The sequence below is a fragment of the Saccopteryx bilineata genome, chromosome 5 (genome assembly GCF_036850765.1).
Source record: "Saccopteryx bilineata isolate mSacBil1 chromosome 5, mSacBil1_pri_phased_curated, whole genome shotgun sequence".
NCBI classification, from domain to species: domain Eukaryota; kingdom Metazoa; phylum Chordata; class Mammalia; order Chiroptera; family Emballonuridae; genus Saccopteryx; species Saccopteryx bilineata.
In genome coordinates, this window is record NC_089494.1 from 215,208,441 (window position 1) to 215,228,484 (window position 20,044).

The window sequence follows — 20,044 nt, forward strand, 5'->3', positions numbered from 1 at the left end:
TTCGTTTTATGCCCTAACATGTGGTCTATCCTAGAGAATGTACCATGAACACTTGAAAAGAATGTATATTCTGCTGCTTTAGGGTGAAAGGTTCTGAAGATATCTGTTAAATCCAGTTGATCCTATGTGTCCCTTAATTCTGCTGTTTTTTTATTGATTTTCTTTCTTGAGGATCTATCCAGTGATGTTAGTGGTGTGTTGAAATTCCCTACTGTTATAGTATTGCTGTTGATCTAGCCCTTTATGTCCATCAAAGTCTGCTTTATATATTCTGGTGCTTCTATATTAGGTGTGTAGATATTTCTAATGGTTATATCTTCCTGTTGGATTGTTCCCTTTATCACTGTGTAGTGACCTTCTTTATCTCTTACAATAGTCTTTTTTTTAAGTCTATTTTGTCAGAAATAAGTATTGCATGAAATATTTTTTTTCCATCCTTTTACTTTCATTCTGTGTGTATCTTTTGTTTTGAGGTGGGTCTCCTGTAGACAGCCTTTGTACAGGTTCTGTTTTCTTATCCATTCAGCTACCCTGTGTCTTTTGACTGGAGCATTTAATCCATTTACATTTAAGGTTATTATTGATATGTAGTTGTTTATTGCCAATTTTCTTTAAATCTACATTCCTCCTTTACTAGATTTTTCCTGCTTTGTTCTGTCTACAGCAGGCCCCTTAACATTTCTTGTAGCATTTGTTTGGTTCTGATGAATTCCTTGAGGGTTTTTTTTTTGTCTGGGAAGCTTTTTGTTTCTCCTTCAATTTTAAATGATACCCTTGCTGAATAAAGAAGTCTTGGTTGTAGGTTCTAGTTCTGCATTACTTTGTATATTTCTTGCCATTCCCTTCTGGTCTCAAGTGTTTCTGTGGAAAAGTTGGATGTCATCCTTATGGGGGCTCCTTTTTAGGTGATTGTTTTTCTCTTGCAGCTTTTAGTATTTATCTCTTAGCTTTGGTATTTTGATTATGATGTGTCTTGCTGTAGGTCTCTTTGGATTCTTTTTTAATGGGGTTCTCTCAGCTTCTTGAACCTTTATGACACTTTCCTGCATGTATTTAGGGGAATTTTCAGCTATAATTTCTTCAGTCGGGTTCTCTGTCCCTTGTTCTTTTTCTTCTCCAGGAATCTGTATTATGCAGATATTGTTTGTCGTCTTGTTGTCACAGAGCTCTCTTATAGTTTCCTCAGACATTTTTTTTTCAGAGACAGAGAGAGTCAGATAGAGGGATAGACAGGGATAGGCAGACAGGAATGGAGAGAGAGGAGAAGCATCAATCATCAGTTTTTCGTTGTGACTCCTTAGTTGTTCATTGATAGCTATCTCACATGTGTCTTGACCGCGGGCCTTCAGCAGACCGAGTAACCCCTTGCTTGAGCCAGCAACCTTGAGTCCATGCTGGTGAGCTTTTTGCTCAAACCAGATGAGCCCGCACTCAAGCTTGCGACCTCGGGGTCTCAAACCTGGGTACTCTGCATCCCAGTCTGACGCTCTATCCACTGTGCCAACGCCTGGTCAGGCTCCTCAGATTTTTTGATCCTCATTTTTTTTATTATTCTGCTTCCGTGCTTTCACTTATCTTGTCCTCTTAAGTTGTGATTCTATCCTCTGCTTCATCCAGCCTACTTTTCATTCCTTCCAGTGTAATCTTCATTTCTGATATTGTGTCTTTTATTTCTGTCTGGTTCTTTTTTTATGATTTTAGTGTCCTTTTTGATGCTTACAATTTCTTTATTTAGGTGCTCATTAAGTCCATCCATTGTAGCGTTGAGATCCTTAAGCATCCTAACAAATTATTTTAAACTCTGCATCCGGTAATTTGATTACTTCCATTTCATTCAGATCTTTTTATGGATATTTTTCTTGTTAATTCATATGACTTATGTTCCTCTGTATTTCCATTGTTTCTATTTGTGGTTTGCAGGTTTGTTCGAGTTGTAGTCTCCTTAACTAGTAGAGCCGCCTTTCCATTTTCTTTTTGTTTGTTTGTTTTTACAGAGACAGAGAGAGAGTCAGAGAGAGGGATAGACAGGGACAGACAGACAGGACCGGAGAGAGATGAAAAGCATCAATTCGTTGTGGCACCCTAGTTGTTCATTGATTGCCCTCTCATATGTGCCCTGACTGTGGGGCTACAGCAGACCAAGTAACCTCTTGCTCGAGCCAGCGACCTTGGGTTCAAGCTGGTGAGCTTTGCTCAAACCAGATGAGCCCGTGCTCAAGCTGGCGACCTCGGGGTCTCAAACCTGGGTCCTCTGCATCCCAGTCTGACGCTCTATCCACTGCACTACCGCCTGGTCAAGCCGCCTTTCCATTTTCTATATCTTAACTGGGTCAGGTGTGAAGAGTTCTTCCTTAAAGTATCACTCTAAAGAGGGTTATGTCCTGAACTGATATTCTCCGTATCTGGCCTTGGATGTGCCTTCCCTGGACCTTCTTGGCCAGAGCCTGGCGCAGTCCAGTGGGGGTTGCTGCCTATGACTTGCCCTTATCTATCTTTTTGGAGCCAGAGGTGATCCAGATGCTGTGGCTGCCTCTGCTGAGCCCAGGTGCTGTTAATATCAACTTAGGCTGACTTTTATCTACTTTTGGCCTGGAGGATGTTCGTTTAAATGTTCAGGTTCCCCTGAGATCTACATTCTGCCGCCTCTTATTGGTGGCTACTTGTTGGGCTCAGTACTATAAATCAGGGGTTAGGTAAGGTATTGGATGTGGCTTGCCCGTTAGCCTCAGATATTGTTCTATCCAACCTTCCATTTTATTTTATTTTATTTATTTTATTTTTTTTATTTTTTTATTTTTTATATTTTTCTTTCTTTTCAGCTCTCAGAAGGGTGTGGCCTTTGTGTTCCTGAGGTGCGGTCTGTCCTCAGGCCCGCCACCACCACTGCTGCCTCCTTTGGCATTCAGGCACTGGCGTAGCCACTGCTGCACAGTCCCTGTGGCTTCCACTTTGCCTTCTCGGGTGGGACTGCGTGCCTGTGCCCAGCCTGCAAGCCCTGGTTGGCCCCCAGCCTCCGCCCCATCTCCACAAGCGGGATTGCTTTCATGTGTCCTGCCTGCAAGCCTTGGCCAGCCCCCCTCCCTCCCACCTCTACCCCGCCCTGCTTTCTCACGCCCCAGTTGCAAGTCTGGGCCAGTTCACAGGCTTCCACCCCACCCCCACCCCCACCCCCACAGGCCAGGACTGCGTTCACAGTCCAAGATGCAAGCCTTGGCCACCCCCGGCCTCTTCTTAGTCCCTATGGGTAGGACTGCTTTCACATGCTTGGGCCATAGCTGCATCTGGCTCCCAGCTTCCGCCCCCTCGGACGGGGCTGCCCTCCCATGTACCACCACCACCTGCCCTCCAGCGAACACTCAGCAGTGTGGGGGTGTCATAGCTCAGACTTCAGCACTCAATACTGTATCACTTATGGGCTCCCTGCTTCTAAGCAACTCTGCTCTGACTGTAGCAAGAGATTGTTTGTTTAGCTGGTGACCTGCTTCCCTTTGCTGGTATTGCTGGTTGCAGGAAATATATTCACTTTCAATTTGGGGAGTGACTGTTTAGCAGTTAGAGTGGCTGTCCCTCAAAGTGTTTCTCCCTGTGCTTCCTAGATTACACTCTCTTTCTGCTACTCCAGTCTTCTCTCTCCACATCCCCGGAGTCCCAAATAAGTGGTTGTGAAAGAGGTTTTCTGCGCAGTCCCTTTAAGACGAATCCTGGGTCTGAGAAATCTCTCTTTCTCACAAACAGTTTCCTGACTTGTTTTGCAGCTAAATACTGTCCGTATGCCTCTTCTAGGCTCCAGGGCTGCAGGCTGGTGCTTCCATCCTGAGGTCCAGGACCCTCCCCTTTCTGGTAAAACCCAGCCACCACACAAGTTTCTCCTGGCCACTACTACTCCCGGGAGCTGGGCAGCCCTCTTCATGTTTCCACTTTTTCTACCAGTCTCAGTTTGTCTTCTTTGGTGATCTTTGGTTATAGATTCTTCTTGTTTAGCCCAAAGATGGTTTTTCAAGTGATTGTTCTTAAAATTAAGTTGTAATCCACTTTGGTTCTGGGAGGTGGAAGTTGGAACGTCTGCCTCCTCCATCGCCATCTTGCCGCATTGAAGTATTGATTTTTGAGAGTACATCAGTAAGCTAGAAATTGGAAGATTCTGATTCTACACTGACCACTTTTCAAAAGTTTTGCAACCCTGTGGCAAATTACTTGAATTCTTTGCTCCTAAATTTCTATAACACTGTGCAACTGATATCTGTACCACCAACCTCATAATGTTATTAAGATCAAATATGAATGGCTTTGCAAACTATCAAGAACATTAATATACTACTTTTTCATTATTAAATAAACCTTTAAGATGGAAGAAGCAAACATTAAAAAGCTATAGACTACTCAGATTAATTTTAATTGGTTATCAAAGGAAGCAAAAATAACATAAATTTGTATATACAATTTAAATTCTTAAGACTGTAAGTGGGAGTTAATTGGCCTGACTGTAGAGGACCCAGGTCAAAACCCCAAGGTCACTGGCTTGAGCAAGGGGTCACTCACTCTGCTATACACCCTGCCCCTTGGTCAAAGCACATATGAGAAAGCAACTAGTGAACATCTAAGGTTCTGCAATGAAGAATTGATGCTTCTCATCTCCCTTCCTGTCTGACTGTCCCTTGTCTCTCTCTGACTCCCTCTGTCTCTGTCAAAAATTTAAAAGATAAATAAAATAAGTGTTAGTTAATTGGAAAGCCCTGGCATACATTTAAATATAAAATTATTTCTAGCTTACCAGAGTAGTGATTTCATAGATTTGTCATGGTGACTAACAGTCAAGTTGGCTTATTATTTCACTCAAAATGGGTAATCGTTATCACATTTATTGGCAGGTGTTCTACATTTATATTATTCCTACTCAGTATTTCTAAATATTGTATTCCATAGACTGCTCTTAGTTCTAGTGGTCTTAAAAGGTATTTTTCAAAAATAAAAGATTTGGTTTCATGAGTTTGGGAATCACCTGAGTACTTAAGTTAATAACTTCACAGTGAATATTAGCATATAAAATAAGGACAATGGCTACAGTAAACAAACCTACTGACTTCAGGTAACAAAACAAAGTAAATTAATTGGACAAGTTTTTATACTATTACAAACATGCTTGCTATGTAAATTATTTTTTAAGTGTTTACATACATAGCCAAACTATCTGGAAAGAAAGAAAGAGAAATCCCCAGGTTCTAGGAACCAAAGAGAAATTAATTTCTGAGCTAAAATAAATGTTGACTCACAAGCATTTCTGAATTGAATATTTGTCCAAAACATTAGAGAAGTCACTCATGGGAAATTAAAACATGGAGCATGCACCACACTGATATATGGGGTCCAAAATTATGTCGTACAAAAATTTCAAGCAGAGAAACAAACATAACAAAGTTAGGACCATTGAAACCTCTGGAGCTCTGACTAAAACAGATGCAAAACTGCATCATGATGATACTTGCACACACAGCGTACATAGGATGGTGCTGCAGAAGAAAAGGCACTACCTGGGAGAAGAGTCAGTCAGTTGAGGAACATAGAAGAATTAACTCTCTAAGAAATTTAAGTAATGGGAGTGCCATAGATAATAGAAAAATCTACAGATAATAGAGCAAACTTTAAACTAAAGTTTGAAATGACCAAAGATATACAGAGAGGAAAAGAAACATAGGAAAGGCACGAAATTTTTACAGAAAGCCAAATAAGAACTTTTATAATGTGAATGAGCTTAGAATTTAGATATAGCTGAAGTGAAAATTGAAAATTTATAAATAGATGATAAATATAAGTACCCAGAATGTAGTACAGGAACTTGTATTTTTAATGGAAGAGGATGAATTTTCATAGTCCAACATAATTCTGTAGAATTTCCAGAGAGAAGAAACATAATGGAGATGAAGCAATTTCCAATAATGACAAAAGTTCTGACTTTGGGTGGTGAGTGCATGATGTAGTATAGAGTTGTACACTTGCAAACTGTATGGTTTTATTAACCATTGTCAACCCAATAAATTCAATTTAAAAAGTAAACATAAAGTAATAAAAAAAAAGCTCTAGGGAACAACTACAAAAAGAGAGAAAAGTGTGTTCAGACTGAAAAGGTAAACTAGTCCTAAGTACATCAAACACAAAGGTAAAAAGAGATTACCTAGTAGACTTCTCATAAACAAGAATTGCATACCTAAAGTAGGAAGCAGATCTCCAATAGTACAAGGGCAAATTACTCTCAACCTTGATTTCTATACCTGGCTAATTATCTTTTAACATAAGTAAAAATATTTAACAAGTAAAATGATGGAAAATTGCCACTACCTGGTTTTCACTGAAGGAGTTATTAGATAATATGAGCAATGCATGAGGCAAAGGTAAGTAGAGGCATTTATTAACATTCTTAGATTGATTTTTTAAAACCTTTAATTGAATATTGTCTTATTTGAAAATGAGATGGCTAAAAATAAATAAAATGTTGAATGATAACATGGGAAATAGAAGAGAGACTTTACCCTCTAATTCAAGAGCAAGATATTATAATTTTAGGTAAGTAACATGTCCATGTTAAAATTGGGAATATAATCCCATAAAAATAGATGTTAAATTTGTTTGTCATGATCCTTTGCTACATGTTAATGATAATTAAATATGGGTATAAAGAAGAGTGATAGTAACCATTTTGGAATATTTGTAGTCATATAACTTTTACCAGTCAATATATAAAGTGACTGTGGGGGCTGTTTTAGTCATCAAAAAAAAGCAAAATTTAAACTTATTTATTATATCATTTCAGCCATTTTCTTTTCTTTGTATTAGGTTACAGTTACAGATCCTGACTTGATAGAAAAATCCAACTTGAACAGACAGTTCTTATTCCGTTCTCATCACATACAGGTGTGTTGCTATCTGTTTCAAATTTAAATTATCTGTTGTATTATACAAAACAGGAGAGAGTTTTCTTTTAATATATATAAAACAATGCTTGAGAAACATTATATATTCCTTATTTATTAGACTCAAATTATCAAATAATGAGAATGATTATAGGGAAAAATATTAACTTTAATGTAAAAATTGATTTTGTATATTAAAAGCTGAATTGTGAAGTGTGGGCAGTACTTTTTTCTTTTATTTTGTAATCACCAAAGTATGTCTATTTAATTTTAGAAAATAAGGTTGTATATAGGAACAGGTTCTCTAATTTGAGTTGTTAAAGTTTAGTGCTTCGAATTTTGTGCTCTTTTGATCTTAACTATTTAACATCCTTTTTATTGTAAAAAATGCTTTTTTTCAGTCTTTTATACACATCAGAATATCAGGAAAAGAAGCAGTTTAGGTCAGTCAAGCCAATTTGCTTTTAGTTTAGAAATGTTATCTCACTTTATTTTTTTCAACAAGTCATATAATCATTGTTAACTAAGCTTAAGAATGTCATAAACAGAAATTTTAAGCAGGTGGGATAGTTAATCTAATTCCCTCACTTGTTCAAATATAAAGAGCTGAGTAACAGAGACTCTCATGAACTAAATTGTATGTCACAACATCACATCGTAATGAAAAAGAAAGTCAAAGGCAACCCAAAACAAGCAGAAGAAAGTAATAAAAATTAGTGCAGAAATAAATGAAATAGAGAATAGAAAAACTTAAAATAAGAGAGAGCTGTTTCTTTGAAAAGATCGATAAAATCAATAATCCCTTGGCAAAACTCACTAAGGAAAAAAGAGAAAGGGCTCATATATACAAAATCCAAAATGAAAGAGGAGGACTTATCACAGAAATGATAGATATACAAAGGATCATTGTAGAATACTATGAAAAACTGTATGGCACTGAATTCAACAATTTGGAAGAAATGAATAAATTTCTAGAACTATACAATCTTCCTAGACTGAATCCTGAAGAAGTGGAAAGCCTAAATAGACCCATAAGCAGGTAGAAAATAGAAACAACTATAAAAACCTTTTCAGCCCTGGCCAGATAGCTCAGTTGGTTGGAACATCATCCCGAAGCACAGAGGTTGCCGGTTCGACCCCTGGTCAGGGCACATACAGGAACAGATTAATGTTTCTGTCTCTCTCTCACTCTCTTCCTTCCTCTCTCTCTAAAATCAATAAAATAAACATTTTCAAAAAAAAAAAAAACCTTTTCAAAAATAAAAATCTAGGACCAGGCAGCTACACTAGTGAATCTCCCATCCAAGTACTAACCAGACCCGACCCTGCTTAGCTTCCAAGATCAGACGAGATCGGGCGAGTTCAGGGTGGTATGGCCGTAGACTACACTAGTGAATCTAATAAACATTCATAGAAGATTTGGTTCCTATCGTTCTTAAAGTCTTCCAAAAAATGGAAGAAGCAGTATTTCCAAGCACATTTTATGAGGCCAACATATTCCCAATACCAAAACCTGGCAAGGACAATACAAAAAAACTACAGACCAATATCTCTAATGAATAGAGATACAGAAATCCTAAACAAAATACTAGTAAATCGAATACAACAACACATTAAAAAAATAATACATCACGATCAAGTGGGATTCATCTCAGAAGCGCAAGGATGGTTCAACAAACATAAAACGATTAACAATACACCATATTGACAAAACAAAGAAATCATGATCCTGTCAATAGATGCAGAGAAGGCATTCAATAAGATATAAAATCCTTTTCTGTTTAAAATACTCAATAAAATGGGTATAGAATGAAAATACCTCAACACAGTGAAGACCATATATGACAAACCATCAGCTAACCTTATACTAAATGGTAAAAAACTGAAAGCTTTTCCTCTAAAATCAGGAACAAGACAAGGTGGCCCACTCTCTCCACTCCTATTCAACATAGTGCTGGAAGTTCTAGCCAGAGCATTCAGACAAGAGAAAGAAATAAAAGGCATTTGTATTGGTAAAGAAGTAAAGGTTTCACTTTTTGCAGATGACATGATCTGGTGGTATATAGAAAACCCCAAAGACTCCACAGAAAGACTTGGAAACAATAAACCAATACAATAAGGTCACAGGATACAAAATTAATATACAGAAGTCTATTGCTTTCTTAAACGCCTACAGTGAAACTTTGGAAAATGAACTAAAAAATCCTTTTTACAGTTGTAACAAAAAAAAAATAAAATACCTAGGAATAAACATAACAAAGAATGTAAAGGACCTATATATACTGAAAACTACAAAGCATTATTAGAAGAAATTGAAAAAGATACAATGAAATGGAAAAATATCTCATATTCTTGGATAGGAAGAATAAATATAGTTAAAATGGCCATATTACCCAAAGCAATATACAGATTTAATGCAATTGCTATCAAAATTCCAAAGTCACTTTTTTAAAGAAATGAAACAAAAAATTACCAGGTTTTTATAGAACCATAAAACCCCCAAATAACTAAAGTAATCCTGAAAAGAACAAAAAATGAAGCTGGAGGCATTACAATACCTGACTTCAAATTATACTACAGAGCCACAATAGTCAAGACAGCAGGGTATTGGCAGAAAAATAGACACTCAGACCAATGAAACAGACTCAGGAGCTGAAAATAAAACCACATATATGTGGACAAATCATCTTTGATAAAGGAGCCAAAAACACACAATGGGGAAAAGAAAGCCTCTTCAATTAATGGTTGTGGGAAAACTGGTGGAGAGCCACATGCAAAAGAATGAAACTCAATGACGGTTTGTCTCCTTGTACAAAAGATAATTCTAAATTGATCAAATACCTAAATATAAAATCTGAAACAATAAAATACAGAGAAGAAAACATAGGTACTAAACTCATGGACCTTGGCTGTAGAGAACATTTTATGAAAGTGACCCCAAAAGCAAGAGAAGTAAAGGCAAAAGTAAATGAATGGGACTATATCAAACTAAGAAGCTTCTGCACAGCAAAAGAAACTAATAACAAAACAAATAGGCAGCCAGCCAAATAGGAGATATTTGCAAACAAAAGCTCTGATAAGGGGTTAATGTCCAAATATATAAAGAACTCACAAAACTCTGCAATGAACAAGCAAACAATCCAATAAAAAAAAATGGGGAGAGGACACGAACAGACACTTCTCTGAAGAAGAAATGCAGATGGCCAACAGGTACATGAGAAGATGCTCATATTCACTATTAGAGAAATGCAAATGAAAACTGCAATGAGATACCACCTCACACCTGTTAGATTAGCTATCAACAAGACAGATAATAACAAGTGTTGAAGAGGCTGTGGAGAAAAAGGAACCCTCATTCACTGTTTTTGGGAATATAAATTAGTACAACCACTGTGGCAGAAAGTATGGTAGTTCCTCAGAAAGTTAAGAATAGAACTACTATATGATCCAGCAATTATTTTTCTACTAGGTATATACCCCCAAAAGAAGACACATGCGCCTGACCAGGCAGTGGCACAGTGGATAGCATGTCGGACTGGGATGCAGAGGACCCAGGTTCGAGACCCCGAGGTCGCCAGCTTGAGTGCGGGCTCATCGGGTTTGAGCAAGGCTCACCAGTTTGATTGAGCCCAAGGTCACTGGCTCAAGCATGGTTCACTCAGTCTGCTATAGCCCCCCGGGTCAAGGCACATATGAGAAATCAATCAATGAAGAATTAAGGAACCGCAACAAAGAGTTGATGTTTCTCATTTCTCTCCCTTCCTGTCTGTCTGTCCGTCCCTCTCTCTGACTCTCTCTGCCACAAAAAAAAAAAGAAGAAGAAGACGACACATGCACCCCTATGTTCATCACAGCATTATTCACTGTGTCTAAGACATGGAAACAACCAAAATGCCCTTCAGTAGAGGATTGAATAAAGAAGATATGGTACATATATACAATGGAATTCTATTTAGCCATAAGAAACGATGACATAGTATTATGACAATATGGATGGACCTTGATAACATTATACTGAGTGAGATAAGTAAATCAGAAAAAAATAAAAACTGTATGATTCCACACATAGTTGGGACACAAAAAATATGACTCATGGACATAGATTAGAGTGCAGTGGTCACCAGGGGAAAGGGGGAGTGGGAGGAGAATGAGGGGTTGAAGGAAGGGTATAAAGAGGGAAAAATATAGGGTGATGGAGGATGATTTGACTTTGGGTGATATATATACAATATAATTAACTGTCCAAATGATACGGAGTTGTTTGCCCAAAATCTGTATACTCTTGTTGACCAATTTCACCCTTTTAAATTTTTCTAAGTTAAAAAAATTAATAAATAAAATGTATGTCACAAAATTCATTTACTTAACTATTCATTTAACTTATAAAAGAACTACAAAGTTTACTTAGTCTTATTTTACTGAGTTCTAACAAAGTTTCTGCTTTATATGTATACTAACAGCACTAAGAGGTAAAAACGTGTCAGCCTAACAATGTGAAAGGAAATAAATATAATTAAAACAAGATGTATGGGGCCTGACCAGGAGGTGGCACAGTAGATAGAGCGTCGGACTGGGATGCGGAAGGATCCATGTTCGAGACCCCAAGGTCGTCAGCTTGAGCGTGGGCTCATCTGGTTTGAGCAAAAAGCTCACCGGCTTGGACCCAAGGTCGCTGGCTCCAGCAAGGGGTTACTCGGTCTGCTGAAGTCCCACGGTCAAGGCACTTATGAGAAAGCAATCAATGAACAACTAAGAAGTCGCAACGCGCAACGAGAAACCAATGATTGATGTTTCTCATCTCTCTCCGTTCCTGTCTCTCTGTCCCTGTCTATCTCTGCCTCTGTAAAAAAAAAAAAAAAAAAAAAAACAAGATGTATGGGGCCAGGCCAGTTGGCATAGTACAGGGATCGGGAACCTTTTTGGCTGAGAGAGCCATGAACGCCACATATTTTAAAATGTAATTCTGTGAGAGCCATAAAAGGACCCGTGTACGAACGCATTATCCAATAAAAATTTGGTGTTGTCCCGGAGGACAGTTGTGATTGGCTTCAGCCACTCGTAACCATGAACATGAGCGGTAGGAAATGAATGGATTGTAATACATGAGAATGTTTTATATTTTTAACATTTTTTTTTTATAAAAGATTTGTCTGCAAGCCAGATGCAGCCATCAAAAGAGCCACATCTGGCTCACGAGCCATAGGTTCCCGACCCCTGGCATAGTGGATAGAGTGTCAGCCCAGTATATGGACATCTCGGATTTGATTCCCAGTCAGGGCACACAAAAGAAGCTACCATCTGCTTCTCTCCCTCTTCCTTTCCCTCTCTCTCTTCCTCCTTTTCTCCCTCTTCCTTTCCTGTAGCCAGTGGCTCAGTTGATTTCAATCAAGCATTGGCCCCATACTGGGACTGCCAGATAGAACCTGGTCAGGGCACATATGGGAGTCTGTCTCACTATCTTTCCTCCTCAAAAAAAGAAAAAAATAGATGTCTGTGTTTAAGCAGAATGGTCTATAGATATTTAGTGTCAGAGCTCATACTTCCAAAATGAACTTTGATAACACTTGAAATGACACAAATGATCTTTAAGAAAAGAATGCATTATATATGGGGTACTCTTTTTTATAAAACTAAAACATATAATTTTTAAAAATATTTACATCCAGAAATAGTAATATTTTTTAAAGATTTTATTCCCAGCCTGACCAGGCGGCTGCACAGTGGATAGAGCATCGGACTGGGATGTGGAGGACCCAGGTTCGAAACCCCGAGGTCACCAGCTTGAGCGCGGGCTCATCTGTTTTGAGCAAAAGCTCATCAGCTTGGACCCAAGGTCGCTGGCTCAAGCAAGGGCTTACTCGATCTGCTGAAGGCCCATGGTCAAGACACATATGAGAAAGCAATCAATGAACAACTAAGGTGTCGCAACAAAAAACTGATGATTGATGCTTCTCATCTCTCTCCGTTCCTGTCTGTCTGTCCCTATGTATCCCTCTCTCTGACTCTCTGTCCTTGTAAAAATAAAAATAAAAAAGATTTTTATTCCCAAAGTACTAGATTCGAATACCTGTGAAAGCTCATATTTTACAGTTTAGATTTGTAATATTTTAGTGAATATGCACTTAGCTGTTTCTAAACTATTAACTATGAAGAACAGTGTACTTTTAGTTAGAGTTTTAACTATTTTAAGAACTCTAAAGGACTTGGCTGTAAAAGGGAGGTTGTTTAGATTTCTATTAATAATGTATATATTATTTAGACTAATATGAACTATTAAATGAAGTATAACTACAATGAATGTAATTTATAGAAACAAAAAAATGAAAATTTATTTCATTACTCTCGCCTCATGTTTTCAGTTCAGTCATAGCCTGTCTTTTCTGTTTTACATTTATTTTTTTCTGTTTTTGCTATTTGTTTAGAAGCCTAAAAGCTGTACTGCTGCTGATGCAACCCTGAAAATAAATCCTCAAGTCAAAATAGATGCACACTTGAACAAAGTATGTCCAGCCACTGAGGATATTTACAGCGATGAGTTCTACACTAAACAAGATATAATTATTGCAGCGTTAGATAATGTGGAAGCCAGGAGATACGTAGACAGGTATGTAATTGAAATTCAGGAGAAGCGCCCATCTGCTTCTCCACCCCTCCCCCTCTCCTTCTTCTCTATCTGTCCCTTCCCCTCCAGCAGCCAAGGCTCCATTGGAGCAAAGTTGGCCCGGGTGCTGAGGATGGCTCCATGGCCTCTGCCTCAGGTGCTAGAATGGCTCTGGTTGCAACAGAGCAACGCCCCAGATGGGCAGAGCATCGCCCCCTGGTGAGCAGAGCATCGCCCCCTGGTGGGCATGCTGGGTGGACCCCGGTAAGGCGCATGCAGGAGTCTGTCTGACTGCCTCCCCGTTTCCAACTTCAGAAAAATTAAAAAGTTAATTAATTAATTAGTTTTAAAAAGAATTGTCTTTCTTTTGTGTTCACTCGTTTTCCACAAATATTTGTTGAAAATCTAAAATTTTTTATTCTTTATGTTCCTATTGCAGTACTCCTCAAACCTTATAATGATTTCTCATTATACGTAGAATAAAATCCAAAATCTCTAACATGGCCTAATTGTTTTTTATAGTATCTGCCACTTGTCTACCTCTCCAGCTTAAAATAGACCTGTTCCTTTCTGGTTCGCCTTATTTTAGCAACAGATTTCTTTTTTTAGCTCTTACAGGGCATCCTGGCTTTTTTTTTTTAAACTTCAGGGACTTCTGTGCATGCTTTTTTTCAGCCTCAGGAAATTATGTTTATCTTGTTCCAAAATTCCTAATCCCAAATTTACCTATTCTTCACCTACTCTAGTTTTTTTCTTCCTCCTTTAGTTGCAACCTAAATGTCTTTGTTTAAACAGGCTATCTTTAACCCCCAAATTCTAAATTAGAATCTGCTATGGTAATTTTTTATAGCACTAAGCATTTTCCTTCATAGCATTTATTTTGATTAATACATATTAATTTAATGTTCTTTTTTCTTATTAAATCATTTATTTAGAGACCATTTATTTTCCCATCACTATGTCATGGGTATTCAACAAATGATCTTATTCAGTAAATATTTGTAAGATAAGAAAATGAATGACTGTCATGTGTACACGTATATAGTTTTCTTACATCTTTATATGACTCTTTAAAGTTAAGGTGTTAAAGCAGGTATATTAACAGGAAAATTTACTAGTTTGAGAGTACTGTGAAAAGTTTGTTCTCTTGGGCAGGAGGAGGAAAATAACTTTAATAAATTAAAGAATATAGGTATTATAAGTTAGGAAGGTGTAGTATTATTTGGAATAAAGTATTTAAGGGGGGGCCGAGGGTAACATGGGGGTGAGGGGAGATATATTCGATGGGGCACTTGAATCTATGTAAACACAATAAATTAAAATCATAAATAAAAATTTTTAAAAAGAAAATATTTAAAAGATACGGTGGGATAGAACCTGTAGCCAGAAAATAACCAAAGGAAAAATGGGAAGCAAAAGAATGAAGAATAATAACACAGTAAAAAATTAACCTAGTGGAAAACAAGCTGAAGCCAAAATTTAGGTGGTTATAGTAGTAGAAGGTAGAGACAAAAATTCCTAGAATGAACAACAGTCTGTTAGGTGAAGGGGATGGAAATGACAAATAGGTTGTTTGGTGGTAATGTATGTTTCCTAAAATATTGTAGCCAAGAAGTGATCAATATGTGAAGTGGTCAATAGAAAGTAGTAGGATTTCCTCTGCTTACATTGTTATTGGTCATTTTTATGTTTGTTTTTTATTGCATTTTCAAATAGCCGTTGTGTAGCAAATCTGCGGCCCTTCCTGGATTCTGGAACAATGGGCACTAAGGGACACACTGAAGTTATTGTACCTCATTTGACTGAATCCTATAATAGTCATGTAAGTGAACCAATTTTTTGAAGTAAATGTCTGTTCTTTACAGATATCTCATACTTTTTGTTGTCTTTGTTGGTCAACAAATTTGATTTAGCTTCTGCAATCCTATTTTTAATCTGCCAGTCATTTTCATACATATGTATATGTACAATTTTAAAAGCATAGCTGAACTGATTTTGATAAATCATCAATATTATGGCTTTGGACTTTCTGGAGTCTATTTTTTAGTTGCTATTTATTTCTCAGAGCTGCTTGATTGGTTTTATAACAACTATTCAACCATAACTCATGAAATCTTACTGAAGAATTCATATCTCCATAGGAGGGACCAAGCCATCTATATATATACGTACATACAGTGTGTCCGTAAAGTCATGGTGCACTTTGACCGGTCACAGGAAAGCAACAAAAGACGATAGAAATGTGAAATCTGCACCAAATAAAAGGAAAACTCTCCCAGTTTCATACCTATTCAGTGCAGTTCAATGTGGGCTCTTGCACAGATTTTTTAGAACTCCTTAGGTAGCTATCCTGTATAGCCTCTACAGACTCGTCACTGACTGATGGCCTACCAGAACAGGGTTTCTCCACCAAACTGCCGGTTTCTTTCAACTGCTTATCCCACCGAGTAATGTTATTCCTATGTGATGGCGCTTCGTTATAAACGCGCCGATATTTATGTTGCACTTTGGTCGCGGATTCGAATTTAGCGAGCCACAGAACACACACTGAACTTTCCTCTGTACTGTCCACATATCGACTGGCATGGCCATGGGCTGCTCCACTATATACACAGTGTTACGTCATCATTTGTGTATGCGCACATGCTGCCACATCATCCTACAGAAACTAGGAGGGTTTTCCTTTTATTTGGTGCAGACTTCACATTTCTGTCGTCTTTTGTTGCTTTCCTGTGACCCGTCAGAAGTGCACCATGACTTGACGGACACTGTATTATTTATAAATGGTACAACTTTTTTTTAACCCCTACAAGTAATCTTCAGATATTGACAAAAGTTGAAAATCACTGACCTAAGAAATAATTACAAGCTTTAGGATTTAAAGAAAGTTCAACCCAGGTTGTAAATTTGAAAGAAGTATATTTTTCTACAAGTGTAAATATTCCTTTAATGAAAATGTTTGCTCTAATAAAATTTCAAAATTTTATAAAATTTATTTTCCCATTTACTCTCATGAAATAAAGTTTATATAATAAAAACATTATGGTTCACAGATCACTTAGTTTAATTTGAAGGAAATTATATGGAGGAAATCATGATATATTCATATTGGAAATTTTTCAAAGTAGGGATTATTATAAAATTCCAAAACTTCCCTTGATTCTCTCATTCTACTTCTTTCCCAAACCTCCTGTATTCCCTGACTTCATACTCAAAATTGAGAATTTAATATTGTTCTGACTTCTTTGGCTTATCTTATATTGAATGGCATTTCAAAAATTAACAAACTGAAATATGTCTTCAAGTAAAAGAAAAACAGCCCTGGCCGGTTGGCTCAGTGGTAGAGCGTCGGCCTGGCATGCAGGAGTTCCAGGTTTGATTCCAGGCCAGGGCACACAGGAGAAGCGCCCCTCTGCTTCTCCCCCCCTCCCCCCCTCTCCTTCCTCTCTGTCTCTCTCTTCCCCTCCCGCAGCCAAGGCTCCATTGGAGCAAAGTTTGCCAGGATGGCTCTATGGCCTCTGCCTCAGGCGCTAGAATGGCTCTGGTTGCAACAGAGCAACCTCCAAGATGGGCAGAGCATTGCCCCCTGGTGGGCATGCTGGGTGGATCCCGGTCGGGCACATGTGGGAGTCTGTCTGACTGCCTCCCCATTTCCAGCTTCAGAAAAATACAAAAAAAAAAAAAAAAAAGACAAAAGTATATTGTTTTATTTATTTGAGAGAGAGGAGACAAGAAGGAGGATATATGAAATATCTACTCATAGTTGTGACACTTTAGTTCATTGATTGCTTCTCATATGTGCCTTGACTGGTGGGCTCCACAAGCCAGGTACCCCTTGCTCAAGCCAGAGATTTTGGGCTCTAGCCAGCAACCATGTGATCATGTTGATGATGCCATGCTCTAGCCCAGGGGTCCCCAAACTACGGCCTGCGGGCCGCATGCGGCCCCTTGAGGCCATTTATCCGGCCCCCCGCCACACTTCCGGAAGGGGCACCTCTTTCATTGGTGCTCAGTGAGAGGAGCACATTGACCATCTCATTAGCCAAAAGCAAGCCTATAGTTCCCATTGAAATACTGGTCAGTTTGTTGATTTAAATTTACTTGTTCTTTATTTTAATTATTATATTTGTTCCCGTTTTGTTTTCTTACTTTAAAATAAGATATGTGCAGTGTGCATAGGGATTTGTTCATAATTTTTTTTATAGTCTGGCCCTCCAATGGTCTGAGGGACAGTGAACTGGCCCCTTGTGTAAAAAGTTTGGGGACCCCTGCTCTAGCCAAATGAGCCAGCATTCAAGCCAGTGATCTTGGAGTTTCTAACCTGAGACCTTAGCATCCCAGGTCGGCACTCTATCTGCTGTGCCATCACCTGTCAGGCCAAAGTGAGTCATTTTGTATTGTGTAAACCAGTAAGTGTAGACTAAATATAATAGGAGAAGAATTTTTTTCAGCAGTACCTTTTTACATGAGACTACATAGGCATTTGCCATTTATTTTGCACACCTTGTGCAAAAAACTGAACCAAGCATCAAGGATATATTCATGGTCCTCAGTTTTTTTTCCTCCATTGTGAAACTCATGGTATGCAGAACACTGTATTTGGGATTTTTTAATTACTTTGCATAATAGGGAGTGGTATAAAGTTTTAAATGTTGCCTTGATTCTTGGAGAGAAAAAATTAGTTATGTATGGTGGTCTACCATAAGTACCACCTGGTGTCAAATGAGTGCACAAATAAAAGCAGTAATAAAATTCATGTTTGTTATATTGCTATTAAATAGGTTGAGTGTCAAAAGAATCAACCTGTCCTTTTAGTGCCTAAAAGAGAAAAGATATAAAAATCTTGGATTTATTTAATTTTATTTTTGAATTTTATATTTTTAATTGTCTTAAAATATTCAAGTAAATTCAATCAATAAAAAATTGTCATTGCTTCTTTTAACTATTATCATATTTATTAAATTAGCGGGATCCCCCAGAAGAGGAAATACCGTTTTGTACTCTAAAGTCATTTCCATCTGCTATTGAGCATACTATACAATGGGCAAGAGATAAGGTAATAAAAATCTTTTTTCAAGGAATTTTATTCTGTAGTAGAAAAGAAAATACTTCCAAATTTCAGTTAGACTTTTCTTTATAACTTTTTTCTTCTTTTTCATAATAGTTTGAAAGTTCCTTTTCCCACAAGCCTTCATTATTTAACAAATTTTGGCAAACCTATCCATCTGCAGAAGAAGTCTTACAGGTAAAAAGTCAATGCATTTTGGTACAAAAAACACTTTGTCTGTGTAATGTTATTTTCAAGTTACCTGCAAATGGTTTATTTTACCTCCCTAATAGGAGGTTAAAGAGATTATTATTGTTTGTAGTAAGTACAGAGGAATCTTAAAATTATCAGGTCACGGCCCTGGCCGGTTGGCTCGGTGGTGGAGCATCGGCCTGGCATGTGGGAGTCCCGGGTTCGATTCCCAGCCCCGGGCGCACAAGAGAAGCGTCCATCTGCTTCTTCACCCCTTCCCCTCTCCTTCCTCTCTGTCTCTCTCTTCCTCTCCCGCAGCCGAGGCTCCATTGGAGCGAGGGTTGGCCCGGGCGCTGGAGGTGGCTCCTTGGCCTCTGCCCCAGGCGCTAGAGTGGCTCTGGTCACAGCGAAGCCGTGCCCCAGATGGGCGGAGTGTAGCCCCCTGGTAGGCGTGCCGGGTGGATCCCAGTCGGGTGCATGCGGAAGTCTGTCTGACTGTCTCCCCGTTTCCAACTTCAGAAAAAAAAAAAATTATTTTGTCACAAATGACCATTTTTTTTAATTGATTTTAATTTATTGTGTTTATATTGATTCTAGTGTCGTCCGAATGCATCCCCCCTCTCCTGTATTCCCTTCAACATCTCCCTTGCCCCCCTCCCCATAGCGTCCACCCCCTTTCCTTCAGGTTTATCCCATCCTATCATCCCCTTTCCCTCTGTTCTCTTTTCCTCTCGTTCCTTTGATCTCTCTGTCTCAATTCTGTTCCTCAGTTCACATTGTTCATTGAATTCCTCAAATGAGTGAGGTCATATGATATTTTTCTTTTTCTGCTTGGCTTATTTCACTTAACATAATAGTTTCCATGTCCATCCATGTTGTCTCAAAAGGTAAGATTTCCTTCATTTTCATGGCCCCATAGTATTCCATTGTGTATATGTACCACTGCTTTTTAATCCACTTGTCCACTGATGGACACTTGGGCTGTTTACAGATCTTTGCTATTGTGAACAATGCTGCCATAAATATGGGGGGGTGCATTTCTCCTTACAAATGACCGTTTTTTTTATTTTATTTTATTTTTTTAGTTTGATTAAACTTTATGGAATTGCCAATATTTGACCATGCTTGACCCACAAAATATAAATACATATGATTTAGCCTAATAAGAATGTCATAATAATGCTAGGAGAGCTACAAATAATAAAAGGGCTTGTTAAGATCTTTGAGTTCTAGTTAAACTTTCATGATTGGACAGTAATATCTCAGAGTTTTCATGGTGAGGGCATTTCAGAGATATTT

General features: G+C 38.1%; 1 protein-coding gene across 1 annotated transcript in view; it reads left to right on the forward strand.

The window, feature by feature from the left end:
- The window catches only part of UBA6 (ubiquitin like modifier activating enzyme 6), a 106,185-nt gene that overhangs the window by 66,800 nt on the left and 19,341 nt on the right, over positions 1–20,044 (forward strand). Inside the window, exons 18-22 of the mRNA XM_066279576.1 lie at positions 6,829–6,906; positions 13,328–13,509; positions 15,223–15,328; positions 18,473–18,562; positions 18,671–18,751. Coding sequence (XP_066135673.1) covers positions 6,829–6,906; positions 13,328–13,509; positions 15,223–15,328; positions 18,473–18,562; positions 18,671–18,751 — 537 coding nt within the window. The remainder of the gene's footprint in view (positions 1–6,828; positions 6,907–13,327; positions 13,510–15,222; positions 15,329–18,472; positions 18,563–18,670; positions 18,752–20,044) is intronic.